General features: G+C 46.0%; 2 protein-coding genes across 2 annotated transcripts; both read right to left on the bottom strand.

The window, feature by feature from the left end:
- Positions 1-365: 365 nt before the first annotated feature.
- On the bottom strand, positions 366-6061 carry H1-8 (H1.8 linker histone). Its single transcript, XM_006132866.3, has 5 exons — positions 5943-6061; positions 4576-4859; positions 3758-3896; positions 1471-1529; positions 366-1067 (listed from the first exon to the last, which is right to left on the bottom strand). The coding sequence occupies exons 1-5, from the start codon at positions 5956-5958 to the stop codon at positions 612-614; spliced, it is 954 nt and encodes a 317-aa protein (XP_006132928.2). The 5' UTR covers positions 5959-6061; the 3' UTR covers positions 366-611.
- A 9254-nt stretch (positions 6062-15315) lies between these two features.
- Positions 15316-21357, bottom strand: RHO (rhodopsin). Its single transcript, XM_006132837.4, has 5 exons — positions 20609-21357; positions 19205-19373; positions 18880-19045; positions 17468-17707; positions 15316-15882 (listed from the first exon to the last, which is right to left on the bottom strand). Exons 1-5 carry the CDS (start codon positions 20967-20969, stop codon positions 15760-15762), a joined length of 1059 nt encoding a protein of 352 aa, XP_006132899.1. The 5' UTR covers positions 20970-21357; the 3' UTR covers positions 15316-15759.
- Positions 21358-27077: the final 5720 nt, after the last annotated feature.

Raw genomic sequence — 27077 nt, 5'->3', positions numbered from 1 at the left:
TTCACACTGGCTGGACACCCAACACTGGCTGGAGCCAGACACATGATTGCAGAACATGTCACATTTTGGAACACCATCCCTGACTATTTTGTCATTTAGTCCTGTTATTTTTTCCTCACTCCCCTGCTCCACCCCCTCTGGACTGCTGCCACATTCCGTTTGCTCCCTTTCACCCAACTGGCATTTATCACTGTCCTCATTATAAAGTTGGAATTCACCACAGCTGGTCTCAGGCTCAGGTTTCAGCTGAGCTGGAGTTGGGAGGGGGGAGAAGAGGCAGAAGGAATTGATGCTTCATCGTTTCCAGGGTGATGGCAGGGTGTATAAAGTTGGCCGGGCAGGCCCTTAACCCGGGTGCGAGGGACATGACTCCGGCAACAGGGTTTAGTTATTAAGATCAGTAACTTTATTGAAAAAAGACAGACAAGATTAAAATCAGTAAGTTTAGTTCAGAAGTTGAGACACCAACAGCATAGTTAAAAAAGCACAACACTGGTCACATCTGGAAGTGAGGACAGAGCTGCTGTGTTCCGCAGGCGGGAGACAGCCATTCTGCAAACGTGTGCCCCATCCTCCGGCCAAAGCAGTTGTCTGTTCAGCACAGGGAAGCCCTAGTTTGCTTTCTTGCTAAGCTTGCTTCCAGCTTTCGAGACTTTGCCTTCTGCATCATTTGCTTTGCTGATCAGAGAGCCTGTGGCTGCCTCTGGCTTCTTCCCCCTGCCTTTCACTGGGCTCTTTGCCTCAGACTTTCCTTTGGCAACAGTTTTCTTTGTCCCGCCAACTACCTTTGCTTTGGCCGACTTATTTTCATTTTTAGCCACCTTTGCCCTTGCAGGTCCCTTTGCCCCAGTAGCAGTCCCCTTGGCTTTGGAAGTGCTGATCTTGTCTCCCTGCTTTGCTTTGGAGGCACCATCTACATCTGTGGCTGGCTTCTCTTTGGAGGTGGCTTTCTTGGTCCCCACTGCCTTGGCTCGAGGGGCCTCTTTTGTACTTGGTATCTTGTCAGCTTTCACAATGTTCTGAGCAGAACTGTGTCCCTTCAACTTAGCAGGAGCTTTTGGCTGGCTCTACAAGAGAGTAGGAAAAAAAAAAAACGTCACTGCAATAGCAGCCTTCCCCAAGCCTGTGCCCAAGTTAGAGGCTGATTCTTCTTATCCGCTGCAGCTTCGAATTCCACAGCATAGACTTTTTTGCAGCATAAGCCACTGGCTATCTCTAAAGCCTATGAAGCAGTTCTGATCCCTCCCCCCCTTTGCAGGAAGAAGAGTTAATGCTTCAGGACTCTAGAGCAGGAAGTTGTTTCCTTTCCAACGTTCCCTACAGATTCAGGCAAGTCCCTTTAACAAAAACATACCACCACAAACAGGAACCTGCAAGAGTGGCAGCGCCTGAAGCGAGTCACAAGGGAAGAGCTCACAGAACTGAACAAGGTAGACAGATGGAATCCCTCATTTGGCACCCAGTACTTACAGTAGTGGATTTTGCCTTGGGGATCTTGCTTGCAGGTTTTGGTTTCTGCTCCTTAGCATCTGTTGAGAAGACAGGAAAGAAGTGACATGAGTGAGTCTGTTACTTATGTCTACCAGATTGTCAGTGCCATGGGAAGGAAAGTTAGTTGTCTCTGGAGCTGCCTGCCCTAAGCTTCAGTGAAGCTCCGGTATTACTCATGCAGCACTAGAAGTGCCCCTGCTCTTTGAATAGGAACAAGGGCTCCCTAGAGGATCAAAGCAGTTGCAGAATCTACCACAAGGCTACTCAACTTTGTGGCCCCCGGGGCTTCCAATGATACTCACAGGACATGCCGAGGGCTGCAACTTCGTGTTGTTGCACATACATGCAAATAGATTGTCACACTGACAGGCATGAATACAAAGATTAAAGCAAGACTACACAACAACAGGCCCCATTTAAGTCAGTTCTGCTGATATAAAAAAGTGCAATATTTACCCAATTTCCATCCATATAACAGCTCTTTTAATGAGCAACTATTGAAACACATATCAACAGAAGGCTACTTTTGCTTTGGCTCCCACCTGCGGACCATGTGTGGAGCCCTGCATAAACCCAAACTGCGGACCACATGTCGAGTATCCCTGATCTACCAGATAGCGTCCATGGAGTAACCACGCAGGCACGTGGGCTCCACTTTAGAGCAGGAACACTGCACCATAGACTTGGGTCAGATTTTAAATGGGATTTAGAAGCCTAAATAAGCACTGCTGACATTTTCAGAGCTGCAGCTCAGGCTAATTCTAATGCCACCTAGCGGATTAGCAGAGCACCCACATCTAGGGTCCCCCCCCCCCAGTGGTGCACAGTTGCACATGCCTCAGTGCACATAAAAGTTATTTTGCACATGGATGGAAGATTAGAGGGAACATGGTCCCCACCACCAGCAGTACTGCAGTGAGTAAGTAACCTAGGCATCTAGATTTCCACTGATCTGCATTTTCAGAGCAGTCCAGTCAGTGGTCTCACTGCACCAGCAGGGAGATGCTTGGAGCTTTCACTTAAGCCAACATGCCAGAGGTCCTGAAAAAGAAGCTCAATCTAAGCATGGGAATGCCTATATCACCAGCAGGTCCCAGTCCTATGGCCATGCTCTAAACATGCCTAAGAGCAGACAGGCACCCTGGCAGCAGAAGTGGATGCTAGCCACCAGCAGAACGGGGGCAGTGCAGTACATGCTGGGGTCAGAGGAAGAGTCTGGAGCAGTTTCAGCTGCTAGGACATGGGCAACGCAAGCAGCTAGCCAGGCTTAGGAGGGTCTCATCCTGGAGAGGGAAGCACCATGCTGCCCATCAGCCAGGCACACCACATCAGCCACTTCAGCACCTAAGCCCCTCTCCTGAGCATTTCATTCCTGGCTGACTGACGCAGATCCCCAGTTCTGAGAAATCCCTTTCCAAAACACTGGGGAGCCAGATTCATAAAGGCCATTTCTAGTCTTGATTCCAATGGAAGCCAAGGAGCTTTAACTATTCTAATGTGTTCCTTAGGAAGACAAGGTGACAGACTAATGCAGGGCAACTAGGCACAGAGTTCTGGGCACTGAGCAGAGCAATCCAGCCAAGTTATCAGACTTGGCCATGGACTGAGTGCACATTCTGGTCCCTCCCTCCCTCCTTTCAGAAAGATACACAGCATTGGTTTAAGACAGTGGCTCTTGCGACAAATGCTCAGCTTTTCTATAGGCTCCAGCCCAAATGAGATGCACACAATTCATGGCTAGCATAAAAGCCTTTCCACCACAGCAGTTTGGGTTCTAGTTCCTACACTGTGGACTCATCTAGACTATGCGGAAGATTCGAAAGAGGATATGCAAATTCCATGGGATCTCACTTCCAAAAGTGAAAATAATCAAGACGTGTTATTTTTCAGCAACCCCTCTCCCCTTTTTCAAAAAAGCCACGTAAACCTCATTTTTTGAGGAAAAGCAGCTTTTAAACAAACTACACACAAACACACCATGCTTGATTACTTTCACTTTCGAAGCTCCGCTTTCAAAAGTGAGAGCAGGAGATGTTATGCAAATTCCTTAGGAATTTGCATATCCTCTTTCGAATCTTCCACATTGTCTAGATGAGCCCTGTCTGCCAAGGTCACCACTGTAGAGAGAATCCTGAAGCCCTTCCTGAACACAGAGATTGGTCTCCTTGGGTGGCATTAAAATTCACATTTGATCTCTTTGCACACAGCTGACATCTCAGCAGGGAGCGTTAGTTTAGGAGGAGGAGAGGAAGGAAGCAGCCCTTACCTTTACTTATGGCTTTTTTATCAGCATCCATCTTAGCTTTGGGTTTCCTCTTCACCACCTTCTCCAATTTAGGAACCTTTCCTCCAGCTGGATCCATCTTCCCAGAGGTTTTTTTAAGCTTGGGCTTTTCTGATGCTAGCTAGAAGTACAAGAACAGAACCCTGAAACGGCTCTGCTCCAGCACATGCCTAGAGGGTTGCCACTTAACACAGTCGGTAAACCTGATCTATCCAGGACCAAACAAGCACAGAAGCTTGTCTGCAGGAGCTGGAAGTATGGACTGAATTAGAGGTAGGTGGCCTCTCCCTTTGGCTGCAGGAACGTGTGCAGTATCTGCTGTAACACTGCATCACAAGAGGACATGCAGCCAAGGCTGGAGACTGGAAGTCACTTTCTATTGTCCCAGTCACATTGCAACAGTTAGTTGCCCTAGGGCATTCCAGCGTCCAAATCAGGGAAGGAATTAATATTTTCAGGGTAGAGATATCACATCTCTACTTAGCCAACAACAAACTCCTTTACAGAGCTGGGCAGAGCACTCTTCAACAACAGTACTGTGTACTCCCACTTAGAGGAGGGAACCTGTTCATCAATACTGGGTTGCTCATAACCCTACCTGCTCTGGAGAAACACTTCCCTCGCCCGGAGTCGTCACCCCATCCAGCCTGTCCTCTGAAATGCTGCTGCAGAGAGCATCGGAGAGACAGCCCACAATGCAAAGTGTGAGGACAGCCCTGGCCCATGCAACTGCTCCACTGTGGCTAAAGCCCCAGACATTTCCACTGCCGGCTGGCTTTGTAGACAGACTATTCACTCACCTTGAACCTTCCAGTTGCTCCTAATGCTACGGAGTTTTGGGGTCTAATCAGGTAGCCGTGGTCAAGACCTTTAGCCAGGGCCTTCTTCAGCAGGTATTTTAGCCTGATAGGGTCCACAGCTGGGTACTTGGCAAGGATGTAGCGCTTGATGGCTATGACAGAGGTGCCCTTTTTTTCATTTTGGGCCTTCAGTGCTTCAATCACCATGCTTAGAGTTGGTGGGTGGTTAGGTCTAGTCTTATGGTTAAAGATCCCAGAGATCCTTGGCACTTTTGTTACTTCAGCTGAAGGGTAAAATGAAGAGGTTGCTTACACGTAACCAAACACCAGTCTTACGATACAACGCTCCCTTTTAACTCACCACAGTCATCCAAAAAAGCTCAAGTGAATTCACAAGTGGAGGTAGTTTTATAATCACATCTACAAGGTAGTTTTATAATCACATCTACAAGCCCCACACCTCATCGTACTAAGCACTGTACAAACACACGTGGTACATCTAGTTGTAGGAAGTAGGGAAGAGAAGAAGATGACGTACTTGTGCTAGTGTTAAGATGCAATCATAGCTACAAATAGCTGTAAGAATGCAGGGGTACAGGTGTCAGCATGGGCTAGCAATGCAAGTAGCTACCCAGCATTCTAGGCAACTTTATGCAGCCCATGCTGCTGAGTCATCACTGGCATTTCCAGTGAGCGAGCACAGGTAGGTGCCTGAATCAGCTATAAATCATGCCTCTAGCTAGAGTGTGGGCATACACCTAGAGAGAGACAGCCCAGCCTCAAGGGCCTGACAGGTCAAAGAGGCAGAGGAAGCATTATTAGTTCTATTTCACTGGTGGGTAACTGAGGCACATACAGACTAAGTGAGAAAGAATCACACAAGAAGCCTAGGGGCAAGCTAAAAGAGAACCCAAGTCTCTAGTCAAATGGTTTAGCCACACAGCCATCCGGCCTCCCATCAGAAACAGTAATATTATTTGTCAGCAGCATGGAGACACTAGAAGGCCTCTAGAACACTAGCCTGATTCCAGGAAGGTTGGAGCCTTTCTCCCTTAAGCCCTCAGCTCTATAGGCACCAGCTTTTCCAGAGGCTGCTCTGAGTAGATCTCAGGCTTTTCATCAAGCTGGAAGAGTTCAGGGGGCTAAGTTACATTAAATATGCCAAGAGAAGCCAAATTCTGCCCCTTTCCAGAGAGGCTATGCTACAGTTGAATAAGAAAACAATAGTGACACAGATTGATACCCAAGGAGATTCATTTGCACCAAAGGGGATCAGAACTTTACCTTCACATGCAATGAAAACAAAACAAAACAAAAAAGGAAGAAGCCTGCACATTAGGGGTATTTGTTTAAGTATCTTTCCATACCTGGCTTGAAGTCCATTGCAAGATGCTCTAATACTGACACCAAACTTTATTTTAAAAGAGCCCTAACTAAGCGGGTTGCAAAGCAGGCTTTATTGACAGGTTCATCTCACTTTCCTGCTAATTCTTCTGATTAGCATCTTAATTGAGAGGGCTGCAGTTGGCAGCTGCTAATTATTCTTGTTCAGCTCCCAGTGAGATTAGGAACAGGTGGCTACAGTGCTGAGTTTACTTTGCCAACTCTTTGCAACAGGCTGGTGGGTGCTGGGGAGAATGTTCAGGAGGAAGGATTCCAAAAATGAAAGAGGTTCTTGTGTAACAACCACGTTCAATAGACAGATTACAGTAGCCACCCCTCATTTGGGAAATGTAATTTGCACGTGAAACAACACTGTGTCAGCTCATGTTCCCAGGAGGCAGCAGGAGGTCTGGGATGTGAGTGGTGCATCACTGGTTTGAACAGCATGGACCATCCCAATGTTCAGAATAGTGATAGAAATGTAGCCGTGTTAGTCTGGTGTAGCTGAAACAAAAGACAGGACTATGCAGCACTTTAAAGACTAACAAGATGGTTTATAAGGTGATGAACTTTTGTGGGCCAGACCCACTTCCTCAGATCTGGCCCACGAAAGCTCATCACCTTATAAACCATCTTGTTAGTCTTTAAAGTGCTACATAGTCCTGTCCAATGTTCAGAGTGTTTGTGTGCTGGGAATACAGCCATGGCTGGGCATGCTGAGCCCATGTTCTCATCCTGCTGTAGGGAACAAGGGAGCTGAGCCTGCTGTGTTTCCTTTCCTACCACTAACTTCAGCAGACATGCAAGGTCCTAAGCACCTCACAGAAGGCATTCAGCCCTTCACAGCATTAGTCCTCACAGGAGTTTGCTAGCCTCATGCTAATACATTTTGGCAGGCTATGTGCTCCAGGGGCCGTGGATTGAACAGCAAGGGATGCTGGAGGTCAGGGCAGAGGTGCATTGGCAGGATTGTGAAATAAAACTTTTGCTGGGCCTGCTTAGCCTTTAACTGACTTGAGCTAGCACTGCTCAGCCCCTCATTTTCATAAGCCCTTCACTCATCAGTTTCTAAAGGAAAAACAAAGCAGTTCCATAAGTCAAAGAAGGAAAAAGAAAAGATCCTTTGTTCCCTGATGATGAATGGAGCAAATGATTCTTCCAAGCTAGCATTCCAGGTGTTTTTAAAGAGCTCAGGTTCTGCTCCCTAGAGGATTCACCTGCTGCCATGAACAGAACTATGGCTTCCTCCCTCCGGTCTTTCTGCTGAAATTCCCCAATTAAAGAGTAAGCTTGTCTATGCTAACCAAGTCAAATATTAATAGCTGAGCTCCTAAGACGCTTATAACTGTTTGCTCTGATCTTCCCCCACTGGGCCCTTCCAGCTCTCTTCCCCTTGATCTGAGCCCATTCTGCAGCAGAACGCTGGGGGAATTGTGCTGTAGGAAATCATTGTCATTGAGATATAAATCTGACCTTTTGTGGTCACTAAAGAGCCCCTGGCAGTTTTTTGTAAAGATTCTGGACTCTTGGTGTCCTGGCTCAGTTCAAATTGGATCATTACATTGTCCCTAATCATATTCCACAACCCCAGTTTCTGTGCTTCTTTACTTCCTGGCTTACTGTTGTGCAGTGTTACTCTCAGCCATCAAATAGACGCAGTGTTTCACACTAGAGATGGCTACATATTCTTACATAATCCTTTGGGCGCTTTGACAGGAATGGTTGTAAGGCTTGAGCAAAGTGCTATTACAGGCCGTAACTACCTGGCTACGTCTAGACTGGCATGATTTTCCGGAAATGCTTTTAACAGAAAAGTTTTCCGTTAAAAGCATTTTCAGAACAGAGTGTCTAGATTGGCACGGACGCTTTTCCGCAAAAGCACTTTTTGTGGAAAAGCATCTGTGGCCAATCTAGACGCGCTTTTCCGCAAAAAAGCCCCAATCACCATTTTCACGATCGGGGCTTTTTTGCGGAAAACAAATCTCAGCTGCCTACACTGGCCCTTTTGCGCAAAACTTTTGTGCAAAAGGGACTTTTGCCCGAACGGGAGCAGCATAGTATTTCTGCAAAAAGCACTGATTTCTTACAGTAGGAAGTCAGTGCTTTTGCGGAAATTCAAGCGGCCGGTGTAGACAGCTGGCAAGATTTTCCAGAAAAGCGGCTGATTTTCTGGAAAAACTGGCCAATCTGGACACAGCCCCTAAGTTTTATTTGACAGAACAGTTGATACACAATGTAACGAGGTCTCTTTGTGATAGCACCTAAGAACGTGCAAAAATCTCTCTGGAAATATCTTATTTTTAAAGTCTGCAAAGAATTAGTAAAAACAGAAAACAATTGAGCTGATGTAATCAAAAGTAATTGAGTTAGATCCCAGCCTTGGCTCCAGCAGCCAGACACCAGCAGACATGCCCCCTCAATTGTGCCCATTCATAGTTCAGAAAAATGGTATAATTCTGAAGAAATGCAAGCAGCTGATCCCACTGGAGAGAATCAGGGTGACCACCTTCAATCAGGAACAGGTGTCCTGGGCTCTGCTTCAGACCAACTTTAGTTTTGCTTTGGAATGAGAATAGCAGAACTACTCTCTCCTGTGGCAGTGAAGGAAAAACGGAGAAGAGGCCATTCAGCTCACATTACAGGGGTATTTGAGCTCACAGATCAAAACTGGAATTGACCATTGCTAGGCAGCAGCTGTTTGCCTTTCATTGCTTGCTGGGATAAAGTCTGCAACCCCTTGCTCTGGAAGGAAGGTGTAGGAACTGCAGGATTAATGCCAGGTCCTAGTCACAGTTGGTGCCTGCTATACAAGCATGCTCATTTTACTGTTACTTCCTGGCTCCTGCCTGCCTCACCCAGGCACAAGTGTAGGTTATGGCCTACCACTGGAAATGTGTGACCTTCACATGAGTGCATGTCAGCCACCATCTTGGCTACCACAGCAGGGAATGACCCGGGGAATGTCCAGAACCAAAGCTATGAGCTAAAGCTACAGCTTGAAAGAGGCAAGATGCTCTCTTCTGGAGATGTAACAGAGTTCTAATGGTTCTGTATTGGGTTGTTGTAGATCAAGATCTTGTTGTTGTGACAGTAACTGAGCTAGGTCACTAGGGTCAGCCCAGCCGGTTTGGGCTGGTTCTAGTTAGTTCTGTGTTATGAAATAAATGGACACTTGCAACTGCTCAAGCTCTCTAGCTACGTCTACACTGGCATGATCTTGTGCAAGAACTCTTTTGCGGAAGAGTTCTTGTTCAAAAACTCTTCCAGAAGAGAGCGTCTACACTGGCATGTGCATTTGTGTAAGAGGTGAGACGCTGTCTTGTGCAAGAAAGCTTGGATGGCCATTTTAACCATAGGGCTTTCTTGCGCAAGAAATTCATGTTGCCTGTCTACACTGGCCTCTTGCAGAAGAACACTTGTGCAAGAAGGCTTATTCCTGAGTGGGAGATCAGAGTTCTTGTGCAAGAAGCCCTGATTTCATACATTAGCATGTCAGTTTACTTGCACAAGAACTCGCGACCAGTGTAGACAGGCAGCAAGTTTTTGTGCAAAAGCGGCCAGTGTTGCGCAAGATCGCGCCAATGTAGACACAGCCTCTGTGTTTCCAGTGATTTCTTTCTAAACTGTGGAACTCCAAACGATATAACACTAGCCTCTACAGATTGGGCACAGAGGATGGTTTGGCAGACTCACTAACAAGTGGGCTGCATGTGTACAGCTCTTCTGCAATGGGGCACCACTAGAGAAATAACAACAAATAATAACATCTCTAACTAAGCTTTCACACTGCACCCCTCACCATTGCGTCAGAGTGTCTTACAAGCACTAGCATAACAGAAGAGCAGCATCTCCTTCTTCCTGCCTGCTTCATTTGGAGGAGCTAAGTCTTTCGTTTTGAATAGATTGGTGTCATTATTTATAGTCCAGGACAGCAGCATACGATCTAATCCAATGGGAGTTTTTGTCTGGGCAGGAATTCCATGACTCTATGAGGATTTGATGGAGGACCATTCACAGCACAACCTCTCTCTTTCACTCTCCACAGTCATTCAGAGAGCTGCTCAGGAAAACATCTGGCAGTGGGAAGGCGTGGAGAACTAGAGCCTCCGGTGCAAGTTCACTAGCTTTGAAAAGGAAAAGCATTTCAACAGCACGCTCAACTGCTTCTCCCAGCTGGGATTTCAGCATGATTATTGGTTTGTTCTTGAAACCCTGGATTCACCCCAGCTGTCTGTAGACAGAGGTATTTCAATAAATCAAGGATGCACCTGAAGGAGACATTACATAGCTTAATGGTTCTGGTACCAACCCCCCAGTAGAGCACTGAGCACTTTAAACCCTTCACACTTGGTCGCTGATTCAAACCTGAGTAACTAGGCCAGGAATTGCTATTGGATGACTGTTGGAGGCCTATATGAAAAAGAGGCAATAGTCTCAGTCAAATCCCTATTGTACACATCCCAAAATCATCCCCATCACAATTGGAAGTGCCATCAGCAGAAAGGCCTATACTTGCATGAACTACGCTGATTGAATTGCTCTTTTACCCTGCCAGATGTCCTTCCAAGTGAGTGTCAAGGCACACATATAAAGGAGGCTAGGGAAAGGTTATACTGCTGTGACCCAGGTGGTTCTGTAGATAAACAGGGCAGGGAACTGGCCACCTGACGCTGTTGCTAAATTCACTCTGATTGGAAGAATAAACTATTTTCTTGCGAATTAGGACACCATCATCTCAGTGTTTTCTAGTGCCATCAGAATATTTGTCTGAATTATAAGCAAAAGGAAACAAAATTCTCCAGTTAATACTGGAGCAAAAATGCTTTATGAAATCAGAAAAGCAGAGTCACAGCAAAAGAAGGTGTGCTTAGAGCAGAATAGGAAATTATTAGGGCTGTCAATCACAGTTAACTCACATTAATTTCAAAAAACATTAAAAACAATAATTGTGATTAAATCAGTTTAATCACACCACAAAACAATAGAATACCACTTGACATTTACTAAATAGTTTTGAATGTTTTTCTACATGTTCAATTGTTTTTATTTCAGTTGCAACATAATACAAAGGCTGTGTCTACATTGGCAAAATCTTGCCGCCTGTCTACACTGGCTGTGAGTATTTGCGCAAGAACACTGACGTTCTACTGTATGAAATCAGTGCTTTTTGCACAAATACTCTGAATCTCCTGCTCAGGGATGAGTCCTCTTGCGCAAGTGTTCTTGCGCAAGAGGCCAGTGTAGACAGGTAACATCAATTTCTTGCGCAAGAAAGCCCGATGGCTAAAATGGCCATTGGAGCTTTCTTGCGCAAGAGAGCGTCTACACTGGCACGGATGCTTTTGTGCAAAAGCAAATCTTTTTGCACAAAGGCACATGCCAGTATAGACACTCTCTTACTCAAATACTCTAAGGCAAAAACTCTTGCATTTAGAGTATTTGCGCTAAATCTTGCCAGTCTAGATGTAGCCAAAGTGTACAATACTCACTTTATATTTGATTACAAATATTTGAATTGTAACAATGATAAACAAAAGAACTGGTATTTTTAAATTCACTTCTTACAAGTACTGTAGTGCAATTTCTTTATGGTGAAAGTGAAACTTGCAAATATAAGGGGTTGGGATTACATAACTGCACTCAAAAACGAAACAATGTAAAACTTTAGAGTCTAAAAGTCCACTCAGTCCTATTTCTTGTTCAGCCAATCACTAAAACAAACACGTTTGTTTACATTTACAGGAGATGCTTCAACCTGCATATTTACCATATTACCAGAAAGTGAGAATAGGCATTCACATGACACTTTGGTAGATGGTATTGCATGATATTTATGTACTGGATATGCTAAATATTCATATGCCCATTCAGGCTTTAGCCACCATTCCAGAGGACGTACTTCAATGCTGATGATGCTCATAAAAAATGCATTAATAAATTAAATTTGTGATTGAACTCTTTGATGGGAGAGTTGTATATCTCTGGCTGTTTTATCCACATTCTGCCATATATTCCATGTTATAGCAGTCTTGGATGATGACCCAGCACATTCATTTTAAGAAGACTTTCACAGCAGATCTGACAAAACCCAAAGGTACCAATGTGAGATTCTAAAGATAGCTACAGCACTCGATCCAAAGTTGAAGAATTTGAAGTGCCATCCAAAATGTGAGAGGAATGAGTTTTGGAACATGCTTTCCGAAGACTTAAAGAGCAGGATTCCAATGAGGAAATGACTGGAGGTGAAATAAGCTGACGTGCCCTGGAGCAGCACACCAGTACAAGAGTGGTCAGCTTAGGGCGGGGCTCTGGATGCTGCTGCTAGCCTTGCTACTACTGGGCATAGTTGGCCCCTCCCTCCCATTCTGGCGCCCATCCTCAGCAACCAGATCCCAATCACTCCCCCCTCATCCTCCACCCCAGACAGCTGGGGGCAGGGAGGCGAGCCAGCCGTGGTGGGCCTGAGCCAGCACCCACAGCCCCCGGGCAGCCACCGTGCATCCACAGGCTCCAACCCTGAAGCTCAGGCAGCTGGGCAGCATGGTCACTACCCCAGCCCTGGGGATCCAGCGGCCGGGCAGCACGGTCCCTGCCACCCTGGCCAGCCCTGGGGATCAGGCAGCCCAGCAGCATGGTGGCCATACTCCCAGCCCTGAGCCCTCCCCCCCACTTCTTGCCCTGACTCTTGCACCCCCGCATTTCTGCTCTGAACTGCCCACCCCCTGCCAACTGCACCCTCCACCCCCTGCCCTGAGTTCCCCATACCTCCCAAACCCTCTGTCAACTCCTTCACCCCCCCACACCCTGCCTTGAGTCCACCCCACACTCCTGACCCAAGCTCTCCATACCTCCCAACCCCCACCAACTACTGCACCTGCCACCCCCTGCCCCAAGCCCCCCTCCACCCACATACACAGCAACATCCCATCCTGAGCCCCCAGCACTCCAACCTGCACTTAAATGTCTTACAAATACTGTCATATGGCAACCCCTCCTCAACTTCCTGCCCTGAGGTCCCCCCTCCTGGGGGAGGAGGGTTGTGATACAATAGTACTTATAAGAAAGTTAAGTTACTTTCCTCCCTGACAACTACAGAACCCAAACCACCAAAGAAGAAAAGCAACATTTTGCTGGTGGCAACTGACTCAAATGATGAAAATGAGCATGGATCAGCCCAGACTACTTTGCATTGTTATTGAGCACAATCCATCATCAGCATGGGCACATGGCCTCTGGAATGGTGGTTGTGACACCATTGGGAACACCTGTTCTCACTTTCAGGTAGCATTGTGATCAAGAAGTGGGCAGCTTTATCTCCTGCAAATGTAAGCAAACTTGTTTGACTGAGCAAGTGGCTGAACAAGTAGGACTAAGTGGACTTGTGGGCTCTAATATTTTACATTGTTTTATTTTTGAATGCGGTTTATTTTTTGTACATAATTCTACGTTTGTATGTTCAACTTTCAAGTTAAAGAGATTGTACTACAGTGTTTGTATTAGTGAATTGAAAAATACTGTTTCATTGTTTACAGTACAAATATTTGTAAAAAATAAAGTGGGCATTGTATACTTTATAATTGAAATCAATATATTTCAACATTTTAAACTACCTGGTATTCCATTATTAACAGTTTAATCACGTGCCTGGGCACCCCACAGGCATGGACTGTTCCAGGAGCAGTTTTTGTCTGTGGGGAGCCTGTGTCCCCCACAGGCAGGGGCTGCTCTAGAGGGGCCTTGGACCTGGCAGGGGCTGGAAGCAGGCATCCAGATCCAGTGTGGGGCTGGGTGCTGCTCCAGCCAAACTGGAGTGGTCCGCAGCTCAGAGCCCAACTTTATTCAGTTAACTATTAGGTCAACCTAGCGTTTAACTAGTTAACTGATTTACCAGGATTTTACATCCCTAAACTGGACAACTAAAAACAAAACTTCCTTTTCTTTCTTTAAAAAAAAAATCTATCAGACTCTGAGCATATGACTGAGCTTTCAATCTAACCACTGAATGACTCATGAACCTTGGATTTTCAGATTTCAGTGAATATGTAGAAATATCAATTAAAAATAAATAATGAGACTTGTACTTGTAAATTGCTCTTTATTAAAAGTTTAAGTTGCATAGTTTCTATAGCCCTTCCCTATCAGATCTTGCAAAGCGGCGCAGAATTAGAAATCTGAGAGGATAATACTGTATAAGAATAGTTTCAAATGTTGATAGCACAGAAGGGTGAGAAAAACATCTTATTTGTATAACAGAGCTAAAAATAAAGACCATAGGTGCAGTTGCATTATGCCATCTTTTAGCGCATTAAACATATGTTGAAATCTCTGGGCCATATGCTCCCATGGCTTGCTTGCTATGAAGTGAAGAAAAGTGTAGCAATTTGCCACCAATCAATCCTCAAAAAGCACAAGTGTGGCCAAAACCTCTTACATGGTGTGATGCCAAATCAAATTACAGCTGAAGACGGGTAGGTGAACCACAGGAGAACCACAAAGAGTTTGAACTATAGGGGTGTGGTCTATGGACACGTAGGAGGAGTCAGGGGGAAACCAAATGACTACATGTTACCATGGAAATATAATGCTGCATGCTATGGCAAACACACTGCAAGTCAGCTACCGCTTATGGTTCAAATCCTATTCTTTGTAAACAGCGCAGCTAACTGGTGGTGTGCAAGGGACTTTGGTGGGGGCAGAGGAAAGAACAGAATCCTCCCCGAGCCTGCTCTATTGATGCCACTAATGGGCAAATCGTACCACACTCTAACCCCTTAAATGCCATGGCTCGGGTTGCCACCTTTCTAGCTGCTGGTTTCCAGATCTCAGATACCACCTCTTCTTCACTTCTTCCCCAGCCCCCACACCCTTCTCTGCCTCTTCCCCCTAAAACCTCTGCTCCTGTTTACTCCTTTTACCCCCCACCGTCGCTCATTGAACTGTCTCCAACCCCCTTTGCCCGCCACCTCCGAGCTGGGCGCCTGCTGCTCTGAGTCTGTGACAGGAGCTGCAGCCTGCTGAGGAGCCTCTTGGAGGTAGGAGACAGCCCTAGCTAAACAGGGCCTGGTGTAAGTGAATGACACAGTGCCTCCTGCCATTCTGTGTTAGCAGACTTTGGATGTCTGGCCAGTACATGTGACCGAACACTGCCTGGTCCTATTTTCAAAAAGGCTTTCCAGTCAAAAATCAAGCACCTGGCAACTCTAAATGGTACCCAGACACACAAACCAAAAACTGCCCAGATAAAACCTGGAGAGATGGCAACCCTAGCCACTGCTCACTAGGTTTCATGCACCCCCGGTGATCCTAGCTTTGTGACACATGTATACTTCATCTCCCTTCCCCCCCCCCCCCCAGATTGCTTGCTGTGTCTTGGCTCTTTTTGATTGGCTTTCCTAACCATGACTCCTGTGGTTCGCATCCAGAACAGACGCCATAGTCAGGATGAATCCACAGGGCTGCGGTGTCACTAATCTTCTCCATTCTGTGACAAGAGAACATCCCTTCCTCTGTATGAAGCTAAGGATCGTGGCCCGGTGCGAATGGGCATAACTCTATACAAGTCACTGGATATACAGACACATTTACCCCAGCTCAGGAGCTAGTCCTTAGTATGTAATAAAAAAAATATGTACAGCCTTGTTCAAAGGGTTTCTATGATCAGAACTGAAAGGTCCATCCTGCTGGCTAACTGTGACTCTCATGCAGGCGGCGGTGGTGGTGGTGGTGGTGGTGGACATGACTACATTCATGTAAATGGGACAAGGCATGGCAGCTCTGAGATCAGCTGCTTTCAGGAGCAATCTATGCAGGAGAAACCTGGCTGGTGGAGACTGTGGAAGTCTCTGTCTTGGTGCCAGCAGAAGCGTCATCATCACCCAGCAAGTTCTTTCCACAGCAAAGGGTGGTGATCATGCAGTTACGGAACTAGAAAAGAAAACAAGTTTGGCAGAGAGAACCAGAGGGTGCCAGCCGACACCTGCCAGCCAACCTTACACACCGTGAATATCCTCACATCAAACGGGTCAGTAATGCACCTGAAGAGATTTCTATCCTACACAATGAGGGGGGAAATACAAGGAACTGCGGCTAACGAAGGTGCTCTCAGATTAGAGAAATTCAGGTCTGTTGAAATGTGCTTGTAAAAGTCTGCGGGTGAGTCTAGACTGGCAAGATTTTGCCAGCTGTCTACACTGGCCGCTTGAATTTGCGCAAGAGCACTGACGTTCTAATGTAAGAATTCAGTGCTTCTTGCGCAAATACTTTGATGCTCCTGCTCAGGGATAAGCCCTCTTGCGCAAGAATACATGCGCAAGAGGGCCAGTGTAGACAGGCACCTTAATTTTTTGCGCAAGAAAGCCCGATGGCTAAAATGGCCATTGGAGCTTTCTTGCACAAAAGTGCGTCTATACTGGGCATGGATGCTTTTGCGCAAAAGCATCCGTGCCAATCTAGATGCTCTTTTCCGGAAATATTTTTAACAGAAAAACTTTTCCGTTAAAAGTATTTCCGCAAAATCATGCCAATCTAGACGCAGCCACTAGTATGTTTTGGGAATAATCTAACTCTCATTGAAGCCAATGGAAAAGACTCTACTCTCTTCAGTGGAACTTGCATTGAGTCCCTTAGCTGAACAGTCCTGTTGAAGTGAATGGGGCTTGTCATCTGAATGGGATAAGTATGAGCTGATCCTTGAATTTGTGTTCTGCTCAATATTTGACTAATTAGCAGTGGAGACACAGGAGCTGGCTAGTACATATAGGGTGCAGACATCCCCTCTCTGTTATTTTCATGTTCTTTTACACCACTCCTGGAAGCTAAAATTTGGGGTGTTATAGAGAGACAATAAAGTTAACAATGATCCTGTTGTAAAAAACTTAGGTTCCTCCAAAAGCAAAATAAGCAAGTGAGAATTTGTGTTTTACGCTTCATTAAACATTTTACTGTTCCAAAAGTAAATGCAGTTTCTATTTTTCTATATCAAGTACCAGTATATGCAGTGGTAGCTATAAAATATGAGGTACCAACAACTAACATAGCACACTGTCTGAAATATCACAGTTATTTCCTATTGTAAGGACAGTGAAAACTAGACTTGCTAGAACAATGGTTTATTCACTCTGCCAAATCTTATGTTCTTAACTTTTCTCACTTCCCAGAACTAGCTACAACTTTTACTCAGGATTACCTTAACCTTACTGAATATTATTAGTACTGGGTCCATTAGACTAGTACATCTCCAGTATATTGATATGGTGGTACCACTGTAACTGAAAGCAGAATATAATCCTAGATAATTTAACTAAATTAATGACCTGATCATTTCAAATAGACAGTCCTGATGATTTCCAGATTCATGTAATACAAAGGATAGCAAGATCATCCAAAAGGCCCCATTTGTGTCACCCTGAGCAAAAAGAACTTGAAAAATATGATCTAGATGCTATAACTCTCTGTAAACCATTAAGAAATGAAATACAATACAGAAAAACATCAGAGATTTGCCACTTACCTGTTTGTTCATTACAATGTAAATCACTGGGTTGTAGATAGCAGAGCTCTTGGCAAAGAAAGCTGGGACAGTCATGAAGACAGGGCCAAAGTCAGATCCCTGGTGGGTGAAGATGTAGAAAGCAACACTGGCATATGGGACCCAGCAAACAAGGAACGAAATCACCATGATGATGACCATGCGAGTAACTTCTCTCTCAGCTTTCTGGGTGGTGGCAGACTCCTGTTGCTGAGCTGCAGCCTAAAGAGATAAGACCACTGAAATAATGATGGTGTTGCGGGGGGATATGTTGGGCACTCCTGAGGGACTACAGAGCCAAAAAAAATAAAAATTCTACACACAATATTTTAAAACTCTGCATATTTTATTTGCCAATAAATAAATGTGGAAGCTTCGGTAAAGCAATAGGGAGCACTGGCCATTGGCTGCATGGAGGTGGAGATCACCCACAGCCCCCTGTTGCTGCACAGGCTTGGTAATGAGGCCACACCCAACCCTGACACAGTGCAAGAGACGGGTCTGCTCCCAAAACATGCTTGGGCCCTGCCTTTCCACTCCCAGTGCACCAAGACAGTATCTGAGAGGGACAGAGCCTCAGATGCACACCCACACTTGCCCCCGGATACAAGTGTGGGCAAGCAGGCTCAGCCCGGCAGGATCTACGTGTGGAGGGATCCAGGGATGGGGTGAGAAGGTTCTGTGGGGCATCCTGAGTACGAGCTGCTCAGTCAGAGATCTGGATGCACAGTGGCTCACTGGAGATTTGAGGTGAAAAGGCAGTGGGACTCTGCGGGGACAAGGGCAGATGAAGGTGGTTGAGGCTCAGTGGGAACTCTGGGGGATTGGGCTTTGAGGGGGTCTGCATGCTGGAGGAATGGGGCTTGGTGAGGTGAAAGTCTGGGTGCAGCTGGTTGGCGCACAGTGGATTGGGGGGCCAGATGTAGAGGGGAAGAGCTCAGTGAGAGTCTGGGGGGTGTTTTGATGCATGTGGGGACTGGATGGACAGAGAAGCAGTTCCTCATATAGTGACCCTTTCCCCCTGAGTTTGAGGAAATTTTGTTTGCTTCCCCACAATTTTTTGTGGTGAAAGAAAGAAATCTACTGTGGGACATGGGTTCTGCATGCACTCAGTGATGCAGAAGTCCCCTGGAGAAACTGGGGAACACACTGCAACTGAGGGTCCAGCGAAGTGGTGAAGTCTTTAGGGGTGGGATGAATTACAAACATCACAGTAACATCACACTAACCCTCAGAAATGTCAGGCCTGATTGGCTCAGGGGTCATGGTTCATTCCAGCACAGTTTGAACTCGCTCTGGAGTTCAGATCTGGATCAGAAATCTCCCAGCATTTGGGGTAGAGTAGAATAGGCTTCAGATACAGGCTTTTGGTCATCTCTAGCAGATGTACTTACCTCTTTCACAGTGCAGACCAGGCGCCCATAACAGAAGGAAATGATGATCAGTGGAATAAGGAAGTGAACCACAAACATGTAGATGACAAAAGATTCATTGTGAACCTCAGGCTTCAGAGTATAATAATCAATTCCACATGAGCACTGCATACCCTCTGGGATGTACCTGCAATTAAATCAATTAGATTAGTGTCTGTTCTTAAACTTGTGAATGAAGGGTTTTTTTACTTGGGAATGCTGCTAGAGAAATATGTAAAATGCCTCATTAACTGCTGCTAACGTCATGCTAGCTAGGGCATCATTTCAGAAAATGTTCAGTCCGTACCTAGACCATCCAAACAGTGGAGGAGCAGCACAGGCCAGGGCCATGACCCAGGTTAAAATGACACCCATGAAGGCATGGCTCTCACTAAATCGAAAGTTGCTCATGGGCTTGCAGACGACCACATATCTTTCAATGGCCAAGACTACTAGGGACCACAGAGCTATTTCACCTGTAAAAAAGAAAGAAAGAGACACATGCATAGACTGTTACCAACAGAAGAGAATGAGTAGCCATGTAACTAAGCCCTTTTCAGAGATTCTAAGGCCAGAAGGGACCACTGTGATCATCTAATCTGACCTCCTATATAACAGGCCAAAGAACGTCCTCAAAATAATTCCTAGTGTTGGTGACTGAGGTTGGATTAATTCTTATGTTACGATTTCCAAGGAAGTCTCTAAATGACAAAGAAATCCAGGTAAGGTTTCAAGGAATGTTAATGTCACAGATCTGAATTAAAATACAGTAAAGAATGCACAAATATCTTAGTGTACTACTGATCACTGTACCCGTCATTTTGCAACAGGGTCTCGTGCCCTACTGCATCATTCTATCACGAGTCCAATCTCTCCACATTTGTATCTCTGCTCAAAAATCCATGAGCCAGATTCCAAGAGGTAATGAGCACTGACAAGTCTCACTGATTTCCACCCATAGCTCAGCACCTCTCATGATCAAGTGCTTTGTTAGTAGGGCATTAAAAGGACCTGTGAAGGAATTAGGCTTTTTTGCCTTCTGGAAAGGATGTTGTCACAGAGGTGGATTTTTTTTTCTGCTTGTTTATTTTGTCATAAATTTAGGTCTTGTCTACCCATGAGGCCTGTATGGTAACTGGAGAACTAATTAAATGATGATCTCACAAGACAGATATCTGAAAAGTGAACTGAGAAGGGAAGGGTGTTTAGTCCCAGTGTAGCTTGATGCCTAATTGACACTGGAAGAAAAGATGACTTTGTTAAAAGCTAAATAACCCTGCCTCTTCAATAAGAGTGTGAAAGTTCACAAGAGACATCAGCTGAGATTCTCAGAAAGTCTCCAGGCAGCACCAGGGATAACCAGATTTGTTATTTCTAAAATTAAAAGAACAAGATAAAAAGGATACAAACCAAACATTTAAAAATCTGTTGCAGGTCACTTGTCAATCCTACACTCCACATTTTTCAGGATACTCAGTGACTATGCTTCCCCCATGGTGCTTTATTGCTTCTCCCCCATTTACTTTTTGCTCTGAAATATCATAGCTTTAACTTAATTCAAATTACAATCTAATTTCCCAATTCCAGCTCCCTTTTAGGGTGCACATTGAGACCATCTGATACTTCTCCCTTTTCTAAAATATTGGGGGAAATCCAAAAGGAGGAGATTTTAAATCTGCTTATTGGTTATTTACACAGTTAGAAAACTTACCACCCAATGTAGCAAAGAAGCCTTCAATATTGCAGCCTGTTGTCCCAAAGATAAAATAACCATTCATTGAGGTGTACATGGTGGTGGTGAATCCTCCAAAGACCATGAAGAGGTTAGCAAAAGCCAGGTTCAAAAGGATGTAGTTGAGGGGGGTCCGGAGTTTCTTGTGCTGAATGGTGACGTACAGAGTCAAGAAATTGACAGGGAAGCCAAGGAGAATCAGCAGAAACATGTAAGCAGATAGTGCAGAGAACTTCCATGGCTCAGCTAGGTAGTACTGAGGATACTCGAATGGATTCCGTACTATCCCAGTCTTGTTGGACATGGGCACATAGAAATTTGGGCCCTCTGTTCCATTCATGGTTGCAGTTCCAGAGGTATTTTTGGTCTTACAAGTATGTTTTGTTTTCTTTGAGGCTCCCCTGTTGAAATTTCCCTCCTTTTTACATTTGAGCAGAAGCTGGCTATGCTATTCTCAGTGCTGCAGCCTTTATAAAGTGCCACCTTGTGTAAGCTTTCACCCTCAGCGTCAGCATGATTAAGGCTTATGGCATTATTGATCATAATAATCCAAGCTAGGATTGCAACTGTTAATTGGCTTTCCCAGGCAGGTGTTATGGGAACACCTATTTCTGGGCTACAAAATGGTTACCAGAGAACATTGAACTCTTATGGCTAGACTCACAGAAGGACTTAGGTGCCTAACTGCCTCTTTTGTGGCCTAAATTTTAAAATGAGGCTCCACTGGGATCCACAAAAATAACCCATTCAGCTGCCACTTAACCACAGACGTGCCTCAACTCACTTGGCACCCTAGGGTGTGTCTAAACTACATGGCTCCGTCGATGGAGCCATGTAGATTAGGCTGATCGGCAGAGGGAAATGAAGCCCCGATTTAAGTAATCACGGCTTCATTTAAATTTAAATGGCTGCCGCACTCTGCTGACCAGCTGATGATCAGCTGTTTGTTGGCAGATCGGGGCAGTCTGGACGCGCCGCGGTCGACAAGGAAGCCTTTGTCGACTGGTGTAGGTATGCCTCGTGAAACCAAGTTTACCTGGGCCAGTCGACAAAGGCTTCCTTGTCGACCGCAGCGCATCCAGATTGCCCCGATCTGCCGACAAACAGCTGATCATCAGCTGGTCGGCAGAGCGCGGCAGCCATTTAAATTTAAATGAAGCTGCGATTATTTAAATCGCAGCTTCATTTCCCTCTCCCGATCAGCTTAATCTACATGGCTCCATCGATGGAGCCATGTAGTTTAGACACACCCCTGGTGTTTGCAATAAAAGGTCCCTGGGCATCAATGTTTCCACCTCAGGGCATAGACACACAGACCTGTGTCAAGTGTCCTGACACCTAACTCCAGAGATATGTGTGAATAGACATTTCTTCACCTCTGGCCTTGTCACAAATAGCGCAGCTGAAGTCACTGTACTTACTACAGTGTCTTTCATGCGGGAAGGTTGTTGGGGGTCTGCTCTCCCATTGACTCCAGCTGCTCTTCTCGTCCTGGTGGAGTACTGGAGTTGACAGGAGAGCACGCAGAGATCAATTTATTGCATCTAAGCAGATGTGATAAATCGACTGCTGGTGGATCAGTTGCTTCAAGGCTGATCCACTGTGTAATGGAGAGAAGTCCCAACTCACCTGCAGGACTGGATCCAGTAAGCATGTGCTGAGCTCACCTATGGCTCCGTCCCCTATAGGTGAAGTTACACAATATGGTGTTAGAGGAAGGGTTCCTTCATGGTTTTTAGTCCATTGGAATGTACTCACCTGGATTTAACTCCCTCAACCTGAGAGAGAAAGAAGAGATTTGAACTGTAATCTGCCACCCCACGAGTGTGCTAGCCACTTGGCTCTAGGGGTATGTCTACACTACCCCCCTAGTTCGAACTAGGGGGGGTAATGTAGTCATACGGAGTTGCAAATGAAGCCCGGGATTTGAATTTCCCGGGCTTCATTTGCATAAAGCCAGCCAGCACCATTTTTAAATGCCGGCTAGGTCGGACCCTGTGCCGCGCGGCTACACGTGGCACGGACTAGCTAGTTCGGATTAGGCTTCCTAATCCAAACTAGCTGTACACCTCGTTCCATGCGGCACGGGGTCCGACCTAGCCGGCATTCAAAAATGGCGCCGGCCGGCTTTATGCAAATGAAGCCCGGGAAATTCAAATCCCGGGCTTCATTTGCAACTCCGTATGACTACATTACTCCCCCTAGTTCAAACTAGGGGGGTAGTGTAGACATACCCTAGGCTATTCTGAGGTAAAAATTTCTGAGGTAAAAATCATTCAGTCTCTCCTTTCAAAGTTGTTCCACTGAGGGGGAATGAATTTAAAAAATCATTGGAGCAGGGGGATTGAATCCTCAATCACTTCTGTGCATGTGCTGGCCATAGGGTTACATGGTTTCCTCATAATTGCACTTGCTCTCTCTGGACCAATGAATCTTTTGTTATTTATCCAAAGCAGAAAAGCTTAAACAGGAAGACTGAGGGCGTCCCCTCCCACCACCATCTGACTATCCCAGTACCTAGTGGTTCAAGCTCTAACCTAAGAGACAGACAGTGGATCAAGGTTGATCCCCTGTCCCACTCAGGTGGGGAAAAGAGGAAATAACTAAGTAGAGGTGTCCCACATCCCAGTGAGTTAGGTTGTCACCTGAGCAATTTTTTCCAGGACCAACCCTTTTTTGAGGTAGTTGTCCCAGGAAAGCTGAAAAAGGTGCTTCATACGCACGGCCAGCTGTCCAGTTTTATGGGCTCAGGATCATCCTGGTGATCCTAATCCTTTGTACGTCACAGGTGGCAACCCTACAAATGAGTATCCTAATCACTGGGCTAATAGCTGTAAGAGAGGTTCTCTTCCTCCTCATCCGCTTTCCCTGGGCTTCTTGCGAAAATGGCATAAATGGGCTGCTGAGAATCCCAACCAGGGGAAGCTTGGATTTAACATTTAAGCCTAACATGCACCTCTAGGCTCCGTGTCTCCCATTAGCAAACTTAAGCAGGGAGCCCCAAAAGTGCCACTTTTTCTGACTCTCATTCTGAGGTACAGTCTCTCTCAATTCACAGTGGGTGCCACACTCAGGCTTTGTGAGCCCCAGAAATGTTCTAAGTGCCTAAAAGCCCAGCATCACCACATCTACGTCCTTAGGTTAATCTGTAATATATAGCTATCATATTCAGAGTAGAAAGAAGACCAGCTAGATTAATTAGAAAGTATAACCTCTGCTTCCAGTCCCAGCTGTGCCTCGTGCTTGCTGTATGGCCTGATGTCATTCACGGAGGCACAAATTTTCAGAACTCTAAGGCTGGGTTTATTTTGGGTGCCTCATTTAGAAATGTAGGGCTGATTACCAATAGCTTGCATTGACTTCCACTGGATTGATAGTTTTCAGCACTTCTGAGAGCTGGGTCCCACACAGCTAAAGATGAGCAGTGAGAAAACAGAAGTACCCACATATAGGCCACTTTCATAGGCAATAGCTGCGCTGTGTCCCAGTTTCCTGCCCCATCTGTGCAATGGAGATATTTTTCTACTGCCTACAGTGTAGTGACATTTAATTTGTCAATGGCTGTAGAACAGTTTGGGTGGCTCAGGTGGAAAGCACTGGAGAAGGCCAAAATAGAACTATCAGCAGACATAGGTGTATAGAAATTATTTTTATTATAGGCATGTCCAGTATCTGTACTGTACTTTTTTCAAGTGCTAGAATGATGCAGGCAGGCTGCAAGGATGAGCATTGAACCCTTTTCCCATATCTTCCTCAAAGGCATGTGTAACTGTGATATAAAACCACAGTATATATGGTGGGATAGAGACTGGATGACTCAAGGTACTGATAATGGGGTAGTCATCCTTTGAACTCTAGATCATCACATGGAGGTTGGCCCAAGCCGTTATAATCTGAAAGCTGGTCTGTGTCCTATGTGAAATGAGTTGGCAGTCACAGTACAGTCCCCCCGCAGCCAGATATCTGCTTCATAACTGGTATCCCAGCTGGAGTCTTGACAGCAGAGACGCCAGAGACTGAATGATTGAATTGTTCTATGATGCCTGTAACCTTTACCCCACATCTGCCACAGGCTTTGCTTGCCCTAATATTTTGCCATATTGTGAAAAAAGAAAAAGTAAAACAGTAACACCTGCCTCTAAGTCTCCTGTTGTTCATCTTCTGAATTCCTTATGGAAAAGCTTGTTATTTGCTACTAGAAGATTTACCTGCCCTTGGTCATTCTACGGCATTAACTGTCCCTCCTACCAGACCCTTCCCTTTCCATTTTATGAGAAACAATCGAATTCCAGGCACATCCCATTGTCCTGGCACAACAAAACCCTGATCTTGCTTTAAATTATAAGAGGAAGCTGTATACCAAATTTGGTGATCCTAGCTCTTACTATTTAAAGGAGTTCTTGAATGGACTCACAGATCGATGGACAGACACACATTTCTAAAATATATGATAACATTTCTAAAGCACCAGCCACAGTGGCAGCTCTTAACCAATAATAATTCCCACCTCCCTTGGTTCAGTGGTGAGGGGCACATTTGGCAGGGACCATTAGCAACTCTCACAGGACTAATGCCAATGTTCTGGGTGCTCTGCAGGAAATCCAGGGATTTCAATCTCTCAAGCTGTCACTCTGAAACTTTACTGAAACACCAACTACATTGATAAGGCAGCAACAGCCACCGGGGACTCTGAAATCCCAGATGTTTCTTGCTGTATTACCACGCACTAATTCTCAACACTGCAGTGAGCTAAGCAAAGATCATCTCCCAGTACTACAGATAGGGAAGTAGAGGCTCAGACTAGTTCAAGGCCATACAGCACTTTTGGCTACAGCTAGAAAGCTGGGCAATGTCTGTGTCCCATCCTAGTTTTACTTCTCCAGACCAGGCTGAGCCAATGCTAGGACAGCATAATATATATACTGGTTAGTTACAGGAAAATGGAGCAAATTAACTTCCTCCTCCATCAGCCTCAAACTCTAGCCCTTACATTAAAGAGTCAGTGGAAGGATTTTGCTCGTTTGACATGAAGGGGCGCACAAGTGTTCACTCTCAGGAGAGACTGTGCATGGAAATTTTCAGTCCAAGAGGGGAGAATGTGTCATGGTCATCTCTCTCTATATATATTAAACATTTTCCCGCAGGACAGAATGACATCACCACATCATCTAAGTCACCCTGCCCCCAGCCCATGTTTAGTTCCAGGCAGCTCCTCTGGCCCTTACATCACTCCCCCCACAGCAGCAGGAGGAATCTTAAATTAATAAATAAAAATAAATGAATGGAGATTGCCTATTTCTTAGAACTGGAAGGGACCAAAGGTCATTGAGTCCAGTCCCCTGCCTTTACAGCAGGACCAAGAATCATCCCTGACAAATTTTTGCCCCAAATGGCCTCCACAAGGATTGAGCTCACAACCTTGGGTTTAGCAGGCCAATGCTCAAACCACTGAGTTATCCCTCCCCCATCTTAGGTCACCACCACCACCTCCTGCCCACACTCCCTGGCCTCGGCCACCTTTCACACTGACTGGCCTCTTCCCCTGAAGCCCTACTGGTTGCAGCTCCTCCTTGCACCACGCTTCAATTGACACCTGCCAACTTGGCCTACCCCTTGGCCCCAGCCACCTTTCATGCTGGCCAGCCTCTTCCTCTGCAGCCCTACTGGTTGCAGCCCTTCCATGGCCTCTCCCTCCCCTGTATTCCAGGGAGGCATGAATTGTGCAGTCTCCATCCCGCTCCCCAGTGCTCCAGGGAGATGGGAGCCACACGACCTCCTCCCTTCCCCATTGCTCGGGGGGGCTGAGGAGGTGGGAGCCACGCAGTCTCCTTCCTACTCAACCGCCCCCTCCCCCGACTTGTTAGTGAGATAGGGATGGGGATGCAGGATCTGGGCAGGTGGGGACAGGAGGGGGTGAAGGTGCAGAGTGTGGCCAGTACGTAGGGTACAGGAGCAGGCTGGTGGTAGAATATGGGACTATGAGGGAGGTTGCAGGAGTAGCCAGGAGGAAGGTTGGTGAGCATACCAGCCGGGGTGGGGGAGGTTTGGCGAGCATAGCGAACAGGGACCCCCCTGCCATCCAAGCACAACTCCTCCTGAGTCCCCTTATCCCTTCCATTGAGACCACACACCCCCAGAACGTTTCCCTCCCCCGGCCAGACACCTACCCCCAGCCTGTTCCTGCTCCCGCACTCTCCCCCGGCCAGATACCTACCTCAGGAGACAGAGGGGTTGGCAAGCATAGAGAGCAGGGGGGCTCAGCTCCCTAGTAGATGTTTGAAAAATAAATGTGTTAACTACTTATATGAACAATCTGTTCCACCTTTGATGTAGCTGACACTTTCCCCAGACCTAAAGACGACCTCTGAGTAATGTGAAAATTTGTTTCTTTCACCAATAGAAGTTGGTTCAAGAATAGATACTACCTCACCCAGCTTGTCACTGAAAA

The sequence above is a fragment of the Pelodiscus sinensis genome, chromosome 11 (genome assembly GCF_049634645.1).
Source record: "Pelodiscus sinensis isolate JC-2024 chromosome 11, ASM4963464v1, whole genome shotgun sequence".
NCBI classification, from domain to species: Eukaryota; Metazoa; Chordata; order Testudines; family Trionychidae; genus Pelodiscus; species Pelodiscus sinensis.
The sequence above is the reverse complement of the archived record's forward strand: the minus strand, read 5'-3'. Positions and strand labels throughout refer to the sequence as shown.